At 43.6% G+C, this 10239-nt stretch overlaps 1 protein-coding gene across 1 annotated transcript in view; it reads left to right on the top strand.

Annotated features, from left to right (window-relative positions):
- The window catches only part of SEPHS1 (selenophosphate synthetase 1), a gene marked incomplete at its 5' end in the record, with an annotated part of 12972 nt that extends 3393 nt beyond the window's left edge, over positions 1-9579 (top strand). The window contains 3 exons of the mRNA XM_010132056.1: positions 2060-2159; positions 3621-3833; positions 8863-9579. Coding sequence (XP_010130358.1) covers positions 2060-2159; positions 3621-3833; positions 8863-9077 — 528 coding nt within the window. The remainder of the gene's footprint in view (positions 1-2059; positions 2160-3620; positions 3834-8862) is intronic.
- Positions 9580-10239: the final 660 nt, after the last annotated feature.

The raw sequence follows: 10239 nt of genomic DNA, 5'->3' as shown, positions 1-10239 counted from the left end.
AGTGAAACCAGAATTGCCCATCACAAATCCACCTGTAAATCAAATTTTGGTAGGTAATTTCACTTTGTTTTGAAAAGTATGTGGGAGAAGGTACATAGTACAGCAAATTTATGTATAGACAAGAAAGGAAAATGGAGTATAGGGACATGTGGCTGCAAAACAAATAAATATAAAAAAAAAACAGCGTAAAAGCTGAGGCATTTAAACAGAGCAGTGGTGAATGAGTTCCTGGTGACAAGAGAATGAAGATCCAAATGGAAGCAAAATTTGTCCCCTCCTTGCGTGGTTGCTGCCAGCATCATTGCAGCCAAGCACCAGCTGCGTTGCTGGCAGCAGCTGCCATAGGGGGCAAAGGAAGAGACTGCAAAGGGTCTGCGGGGAGCTGGGCCCCCCCTGAGACCCCAGTCGGGGAGGTGGTGGGGTGGTGAGGCTGTTTGCTGTAGCCTTGGCTGCCAGGCTGATGCTGTGGACTGATTAGGCTGGTCCAAAGCTGGGAGCAGGCATCCCTTTGCCTTTTCCTCTTCCAGCTGAAAGGCATGAGAGGGCTTGCAATGATGTGCCCCTTCAGCCGGGGCTTCCTGTCCCTTGCTGTTGCCTGCTGACCTTTCCCATGTGGAAACCTAAGCTTGCTTTTGAAAGTTGTTTTGGGGGTTTTTGTGAACTTTTCTGCCTTTTTTTTTTTTCCTGTCTGCTAACCCCAGTGTCTGATTACTGTACTGGAGAAGCTCTTCCAGCCTCAGCCTTGAGTTCTGCTTCCACCTCATTTGTGATTTCCATCCCCGTCATCTGACTGGTTTTCATCACATGATCCACCTCATAACCATGCTTTTGAAAACTGAGGCAGAGCGACTGCTCAGGTTTCTCAGTCATACCCGCAGTAAGAATAATCACTATTCTGTCCCCTCTCTAAAAGCCTCATTTATTTTTTTTTACTTGCTCTCTTACTTAGTTGGTCAGACCCAGTTCAACCTAATTTCAGCAGCTCTGGTCTCACTGCTGTGCTTCCTTGCTCTTTAACAAATGATTTCTTTTGGCTGACCAGGCTTTTTCCCTCTTGCCGTTTCTGGATTCTCTCTTGCACCCCTTGAAGTCAGTGCTCATTTGTTCAGTGTAAGAGCCTCTTTGTCAAGATCCTCCCCCAGTGCAGCACTATATACCAGTTCTTAGCAGTTTTTGCACCTTTGGTCTGGTAAGAAGTTTGTTCTATGCATTTATTCTATGGAATGGCAGTGTAGGCATCGTGGCCTCAAAAATCTTTTTTTTTTTTTTTATTTTACTTTCAGTTCTCTGTAATTTTATTTCCATTGCAAAAAAGAAAGAAAATTAAACCAGTTTGTAGTGTTGCTCTGAACAGCTAAATGGTTGCTTTGTTTCATTCTGGATCTGCAACTACTTCAGCACTGAATGAAACAATTGCCCTTTATAAAAGTACCAATTCCTGAATTTTTTTGAGACCCTTTGGGGATGGGGATGAAAAGCATGTGATGGAGGCATGAGTCCATACCAGACACTGGAGAACAGGTGGACGGAGATGCTGGTATTAAACTGTAAAGGAAGCTTCTGAAACTGCCTTAATCTGAACTCTCTGGAGTGATTACACCCTGCCTTGGCACGCATCCCTCAGTCCTGGACTTAGAGATACCAGTGGCTTTTCTTGATCAAAGCATCCAACTATGAAATCAAGAATCTTGTCTTAATAAAACAAGAAGCCAGAGTTACAAATCTCAACATCCAGCAACAAAGTTCTTTTCATGTGGCTGCTGAGTTCAAGCCAGAGAGCTGCCTTGAAGGAGTTCTTTGCCCTAGGGTAGGTTATTCCACTCCACTGTTGCTGAAAGCAAGATCTGAGTGCTTAGTGTCTAACAGATCTTTAAATGAATCTGACTTGGGTGCAGCAGAGTAAGGCCCACACCTCTGACTGTTGGAACCTTTTGCCCCCCTTTAACTGTTTTTAAAAAAGAGGTACATTTTGGATGAAGAATTTTTTTAAAGTGGTAAGGGTGTGCTTTACAATATACAGCTGAAAATCTAAAAGAATCATCTTTATTTCATTCTTTAGCCAGAAAAGTGGAATAAAATCAAACTAGTGGTAACGCAAGAAGACGTAGAACTAGCGTACCAGGAAGCAATGATGAATATGGCACGACTGAACCGAACAGGTAAGAAGAGATGTGTGTGGTGGGGAGGTTGTGGGTTTTTCCAATTCATACTTAATTTCATTTCACTGCCGTGGGGAAGTGTGACACAGCCGCTTTATCCCTTCCTTCTGCCCCATCTTTCTGCTGTTCAGTCTTTGTGAAGCAAGCAAATTAAAATCGAATGCCTTGTTTTAATTATACAACGAAAATACAAATGCTGCTGGAGATGATTATGACTTGTGATGCTGCGAGTAACATCTCAGTAAGAAGATGTTTTGAAGGGAAATATATTGAATTTGTTCTTTCTGTGCCTGGAGAACTTGTGAGGTCTTGGCTGTAATAAGGTTAAAAAACCGAAATAGAATAAAAAAAGGAAAAACTTCGGTTTTGTATGGTTCAATTTAAATTTTTGGTTTTCTAATTTTGCCATGTCATGCACATCGCAAAGTGTAGAACATGTAGCACGTGTTTTCTGGCTTCTTTTTATCCTGTTTTGTGGATTTTGTTTTAGGTTTTTTTTTCTTTTAATTATTAGGTAGGGGGAAGGTTAAAATCAGAACCCTAGAAATTTTAATCCAGGATTTCCCTTCTTTGTCCAAAGTATCTTTGGAGGAATGGAGAATTTAATTAGATGTTACTCCTCAATTGAAGGAAGAGGGATTGTTAAATATCTCTTTTCCCATTTACTGTTTTTATTTGGTATTTGTTATGTCATCCCACTAGTTTTTCATTCTTTCACAAAGTCTTCCAGCTGCTGTATCAGGAAGCCCCAAAGAAGGGCAAAGCATTCCTGGTGGTGTTTTTCTCCACTCCTCTTGCTGGGCACCTTTAACAACACTTAAATATTCCTAACTGGAGCAGTTGTCCTGCATGCAGAGGTGCCCTTCTCCCACCCTGCTCTGAAGTTGCAAATGCCCAAGAATTCCGTGAATGCAGAGGTTGGGGAGGCTGCGGCCCTTCCCCCACAACCTGCAGGCTTCATTCTTAAGCTCTTAAACTTTAAGTGTCCAGAACTTAAGTTCTGATGTGATTGTTTTCTGAGTGACAGCGGAAGAGGTGGGAGAAAACTGACCCAGGATGAGTCTAATCCTTGCCCTTAATGAAGCAAAACTGAGCGCAGAACCTCTCTGGCCCTCACCTTTGGGAAGCGTGAATCTGGAGCAAGCCCTGGTTTCTTTGACTGCTAATATAAATTAGTAGCACATGTCTAATGAAGCATGCTCATAAATATAACTTCAGTGCTGGATTTTCAGCATGATTTAATACCTTAAATACAAGTTGAATTTTTCAAGGATTACACGCAGTATTGGTGAATTCCAGTTCCCTTCAAGCATGAATTTTTTTAATTAAACAGCAACCCAACCTGATTCAAATTAAAGGTATGCAGCTTCGTTCAAACCATGCACGATATTGTGGAAACATTGCTTTTCAGGACAATTTTTCTGATTATTCTTTTTCCCCCTTCTCCTCCCTGTCTTGTAGCTGCTGGACTCATGCACACTTTCAATGCACATGCAGCTACAGACATCACAGGATTTGGCATCCTGGGGCATGCACAAAACCTTGCCAAGCAGCAGCGAAATGAGGTGTCCTTTGTTATTCATAACCTTCCTGTCCTTGCTAAGATGGCTGCTGTCAGTAAGGCTTGTGGCAATATGTTTGGCCTCATGCATGGGACTTGTCCAGAGACTTCAGGTAGGTGACAGTTTTACCACCCTCTTCCTTCCCTACCCTTCCACGCTAGAATTCAGTAACGTTTCTAATGCATCTGCATTCAGAATCACAGTTGGTTTGGCATATTGCCGAGCTAATGAGCATTAGCCACAAAACTATTCACAATTAACTTCTTCAGCCAAACTTCCAAACCGCCATCCTCTTCTGAGTGCCTGCCGCTTCCTGAAATACTACTATAGAAGCCCTCGCTGTGTCTAGGACATTGTGCAGGTAGAAGTTGGTGATGATTCCAAATTCTTTTGAAACTTTTCTCTTAGCTGTTAGCTCCAGAACAGAGAAATCTGAAAATCCCAGCAGAGCTGAGACAGTTCTCTCAAAGGTGAAGTCACCTGCAGTAGGTTTGCCAGTCAGATGAGTGGTGTTTGGGTTCCTTTTATGGACGTGTGTGGAGTGCTGAATGGGCTCATTGCAGTGTCTGAGGCCGCCTCTGTCCACAGTACACAGACATCCAAGAACATAGATTTTTCTCTCCTAAGGACTGTGACTAGCAGCAAAATAAAGAAACCCCAAACTGCAGTCTCTGACCCATCCATTATTTGAGTTCTCTATTAATGAAGCTGCCACTTGCAGTGACAATGGACACAGCGTACGTGCTGAGACTCGGGCTGTGGACACAAAGTCCATTTCAGAGAAGCAGTTGAATAGTCATCAGGTTAAAGAGCTTCCGAAGTTTGCAAGTTGCCTTAAGTGTAGGGCACTCGGCTGACTGTCATGACCGCTGTCTTCTGCTGAAAGCCTCTGTACTTCATTTTCCCCTTGAATCTTCTGTCCTGTTCCATTTTGTTTTCCTTCTTTAATCTGACTTTTTCTCTTTGGGAAATGGAGAAGATGTAGAAACAAATACGTCTTTTCTCTTATCTCATTTCTCCACCCTCTTCCTGCTCTCCAGAAGTGTTATCCAAGTTCTCTGCAGTTCACAACAGAGGGGCCCCTTGAAGCAAAACAGTCCATAGATCTGGAAAGACGCATCACAGTGAGAGCCATAAACTTTTCCCCTAGTGAATACACAACTTACCGTGGTCTGCTGAGTTGTTCCTGAGCCATCTGTGTTTAAACAGACGCGTATGGCTCCGATGATGTGTAATAGGATACGAGCTGTGAGCCCTTTCAAGAGTTCAAATCCAGCATCGGCAGAGACCAGAAATATCTGGTGGCAGTTTGGCAGGCTGTGTCAGTGGGGTTGGTAGCACCAGACAGTTTCTTACTACCTAGGAATCCACATCACCAGACTGATGGTAGCATTTATTAGTCCAAAAAAGAGTGTGGACACAGATCTGGAACTGCAAGATGCTCTTTCAGGTGAGTGGCTGTGGCAGAGGTTTGTGTAGCCACTGGCATGGGAATGGTTTAGTTGCAAAGGCAGTGCTTGAGTCTTCAGAGCTGCCCGTCCTGCACCCCGGGTGTCTTTTCACTGCAGGAATGTGGAACTGCTCCGAGAGCACTTGGAAGTGGAAAGCAGTTGACTTCAGAATTTCTTTTGGGACTGAGAGCAAGAGGTGTCTTTGAAACACTGAATGGCTTATGCTTCAACATAGATGATGATGGAAAAAACAGCAAGGCATATCTGGTTGTTTGTGAACTTTGGGTGCCTCAAAACACGTATATTTAATTTCAGCAGTGCTGCGTTTCTCGCATTGTTGGTGGCTGTAGGGATTTCTTACAGGGCAGCGCCTGCCAAATACTGGAAAGATTCATAGCCACGTGGACGCAGCAGCTCTGGTCTGAAGTCTGTAACTGCGGTCCCGTGGCTTCAGGCTTACGCTGGGTAGCCTGACGTGCTGCAGCAGTGTCTGTAGCTGGGGCACGGTGTGCTGGGGAGCTCCTCAGCGTTCAGACCCAGGCGGCTGTCCTGGAGGCAGATGTCTGCTGTGCTCTACCTGTATATCTGCTTGTGAGGATGCCTTTTGCAGGGCTGCTCATGCTGTAACACAGATAGTGCCTTAAATGTCTGGAAATGCTCTGTCTGTAGCTTCTTCCTTTGTGAACAGATGTTTTTCAGCAGAGCGGGCAAGCATTGAGAAATTTACTGGAAAATTACTCGAATGGATTTTAGGACTGTTGGGTTTTTTCCAGTGCACATTTGCTGGGCACCTGTTGACAAACTCAGTGTTGGGAAGATCTATTATGTCATCTGTTCCATCCTCCAGGCACCCTTGCTTATGGTGTATTTTCTTAAAATTGCAGTTTTACATGCTTTTGCAGTCTCTCATAGGTGACTCTTTGGTAAAGGCTAAAGTTACAATCAGGCGGTTAGTTTCAAAAACTTAATTCTGTTTATTAGACTGTTGGCAGAAGCAAGTTACTCTACATGGGATAGTCATTCATGCATGTCTGTATTTTTGCCAGTCCTCCCCTAATCAACTGTCGACTGGCATCAGCCAGCTTTTTCAGTGTACTTAGAGGTACCTCAGCAATGGGGTGTTAGTGCGAATTTTGTGGAAATAGGCAGGTGGTAGAAAAGGGCTGTGTTAGTGCTTTGAAAGAAGCAAGGCCAATGATCTCCCCCTTTCTTTAGTCTTGTGGGAGAAAGCCGTTAGGAGGAGCAAGGACACTTGGTTTCAATTCATGAAGTGTTTGTAGCTCTGCTCTCCATTGCAAAGCTTTGTCTAGTCTGCCTTTGAAGTTTTCTGTCTGGTTCTAGTCAAGAAGGGAACAGTTAAACCCAACAATGCTCAAACCCTCCTACCAAAGCAACCCTTGGATTTTTAGAACGGGAAGCCAGGACAGCTAACAGGTGTCTATGTCCTTTCAACCGCAAGAGAAGCGTGCAGCGAGCTCTCAAGCTGCTGTGGCCATTTGTTTATTCTGCATGCAGCCCACTTGCTTTGTCTCGGTTGATGCGGACCTCAAAAGCTGGGTACACCACAAAATGCTGCTGGCTTCACTGCAGAGCAGCACTGCTGCTTCATTTTCCCAGGGCACCTAGCAAGAGCTTAAACTGCTGGTGGCCCCGACCTTGTCCAGGTGAAGACTTGCTGTGGCTGTCCATGGGACAGACCAGTAAAGTAAACTAGAATAGAATATGTAGTGGAAAACCTTACGGACTTACCCAGAGGGTTAAAGAGACTGATCAATCTACCAGAGAAAGAATTGTAATCCCTGCAGATAGGAATCCTGCTGCTGCTTGAGAGCAGCCTGTAGCCTCTGCGAGGGGTTCTTGGTCAAATGTGGGATGCAGCCAGCAGGTGGGAAGTGCTTTGCACTGGAAACTGGGGCTTTGCACATTTTTTCCTGATCTTGCCAAGGAATATTAACAGGGTACACATGCAAGTGATGCAAAGTCACAGAGAGAGTGTGTGGGGGAAAAGATAATGGAGTGAAGATTATTCTTGTGCTCTTTCTTATTTCCTTTTTCACCATCCTTTTCCTCATCCCTCCTGGCTAGTAAACGTTCTGTGCACTACCTACCACTTGTAAACCTGACTTGCTTTCACCATAAGTTCCTCTTCAGTTTGATTTAGAGCCTTCGGTGGGAATAGTGTGTATTTCCTTTGCAGCTGGTGTCTCTGTTACATCTGCAGTAGCTGAAGCACTGGCTTTCAAGCTTCTGGGGCTTTTGTTGTTTTGAGAAATTACCTGGATGTTATGTTCTGAAAGGTCTGAGAGAGGTGGACATTTCTCTGGGTGGCACACTTGTTTTGCCTCACACAGAATCAAAAAAAATAACTTTCACACTTCCATGTGTCCTTATGATTCCTCATGTTCAGTACTTGCTTCTTCCTTAAATTAGAAGTGTCTTCAGTCACCACCAAGAGGGCTGTGTGCTGGCAAAAGCCAACATAAAGGCGCCCAAGGTGCTAAGAAGCTGTCCAAAGGTCACAGAGGAGGAGGTGGCACTGAGCCCAGGGTGGCCTGCTCAGCAGGTGGCACTTTTCACCCAGCGCTGGCTCAGAGCTGGTGGCATGATTTGTGCTGCTGGGTGATGCCCTTCACCAGGACAGGAAGACTTCGGGTCACATAACTCCTTAAGAATACGCAAGCCCCAGTGCGTGCCCAGGTTCCAGTCTGCCTGAATATCCTCTTCCCTGTGTTCTCCAGACGTTTTCCAGTGGGAGATGGTGTTTTAACATCCCTTACAAGAGGCTGCTGCCCGTCAGCGTCCAGCACAGCGCAGAGGTGTGAGCTGTGCGAATGGCTCGTAGCGTGCGGTGCTCTGAGGTTTGGTTAGGTGTGTTTGCAATATTAACTGCGTAGGGGATATAGAAAAGCTGAATAATCCAGTAATCAAGGGTAGCACCAAACCATTTAATGCCTCTGACCAAGCCAGAGCTGACAGCAAAAGTCGTTCTGGTAATTGACTCACCAGGCCACCTCTCTGGGTGCTTTGGGATCCTTGGAATAGAAGTGTTCTTGGGTTTAATCACTGAAGGGCGAGCGCACTAACCAGTTACTGTGCTGCTTCCGAAAAGCAGTCATTAGTAAATAAAACAGTTTTCAGTTGTCTCTGAGAAAAAGATTTTTATGGGAAAAGCTAAGAACTGTTAGAAGATTCTCAGACGGAGGGGTCAGAAGGACCGTTACCGGGAACAAGCCTGTGCTCAGTTTCTGCCTCTTGCATTCCCTGGTGATAGTCCCTGCTCTGATAAATGATGTCATGGGAGGCAATGGGATTACTTGGAGAACCAGCTGCTACCACTGTGTGGTTGTAGGTATCTGAACCTGACCTTTATCCAAAATGTTTCTGTGTGGAGGCCCTTTGCAGTCCTCTGTTGGAAGTTTACAATGCTGGTGTTGTTTCAGTATGTCATTTGTTGGCATCAGTATGATGTCCTTCTGCCAACATCTTCTGTGTATACTGGGCTTCATTTCCATACCCACTAAACACTGAGTTTGGGCACAAACTTCTTTCTGTAAAGCAAGAGCTCAGAATTCCCCCGTGTCTTCTCTTGGAGCCCTGGGAGTGCCACAGAATCCTCTGCGGTCACCAAGTGCTTGTCTAACCCAGGGTTTGCAGTCGGATGTTCTAATGCTCTGCTCTTTCCCCTCGCAGGAGGCCTCCTCATTTGTTTACCACGAGAACAGGCAGCACGTTTCTGTGCCGAGATCAAGTCTCCAAAGTACGGCGAAGGTCACCAAGCGTGGATTATCGGCATTGTAGAGAAGGGCAACCGCACGGCCAGAATTATAGACAAACCACGAATCATTGAAGTCGCACCGCAAGTGGCCACTCAGAATGTGAACCCAACGCCTGGTGCCACCTCCTAATAGAGATGAAATAGCTGCTTGTTTTTAAATAGATCTATTCCCTTATCATCCTACAATTTAAAGAACTGTAAAAAGAAAAGAAAACTTCTTGTGTCTGCACATCTGGTGGCCTTAGGTCAGTTTATGAGTGGATACAATTAATGAAATGAAATCCATTGCCTTTTTTTCCTGTTACATTAACTGAAGATGCACCTAATCTTGAGGCAGCTTCTGAGTTGAGAATTATATTGTTATCCAATACTGTTGATTCATTTTGAATCTTTAGACACTTATCTCTTGCCGCATAGGCTCTTTTTAAAGGTGCTTTCACGTAGCACAGACATTACCAGTAGTAGTGTCGAATAGCAGTTTGTGTCCTTTCATTATATGTGTATTTATCATGAGTCTAATTCTGATGCCTTGAGCGGTATTCCTGAAAGGCAATAAATTGAGAAGCGACACAGTGGGTACACCCCGTAGTAAGAGGGTTGCATGATTACATTCAATCTTTGATTTTTTTTTTTTTTTGTTAGAGGTATTTCTGTTGAAATGGCCGAGATTTATGCTGAAGAATGGGAGATATTCCATTTCAGAATTCTTTCTCAGTCAATGCTTTTTTTTTTTTTTTTTTTAATTTTTTTGTAAGGTTTAGTCTTACCAAGAGCATCTACGACCCTGGACATTGCTTGGTAGTGCTGTTTAAACGAGCAAGTGCTGACTTTGCATGGAAAGCGCTTCAGAGTCGAAGGAGTCATTTTTAATTTCATTATTTGTAGACCTGACAATATTTACTGTATTATCAATGATTGTTTTCTTTATTGATAGTAAGGAAAAAACAATTCTTTTTTTTTTTTTGCAATGTGATTGGATGTGCTATAGTGCAACAAAGGTTTTGCAGACCAAAAGGAGGTTACTGTATAATATTCATTTACAATTCACTATATAAATAACTACACAAATAATTTTTAAATATAATCAAACTAAAATAAACCTGTTCTGTGGATGGTAGTGTTTAATACATTTTATATTTTGTATAGTGATTACCAGCCTTTTTTGTTTCTTTAAAATCAGCAGCTGTTTAGTATAATTCTTAGTATTACTTTGTTCTTTGCTCAAATACATTTTTCTGCACGCTTTTGTGATCCGTGTTTAAGATCTACATTGCCAACATTGCAGCTTGAAA

Source organism: Buceros rhinoceros, unplaced genomic scaffold (assembly GCF_000710305.1).
Source record: "Buceros rhinoceros silvestris isolate BGI_N320 unplaced genomic scaffold, ASM71030v1 scaffold16512, whole genome shotgun sequence".
In the NCBI taxonomy this organism is placed as follows: Eukaryota; Metazoa; Chordata; class Aves; order Bucerotiformes; family Bucerotidae; genus Buceros; species Buceros rhinoceros.
Note: the sequence above shows the minus strand (reverse complement) of the source record. Positions and strands in the feature narration are given on the sequence as shown.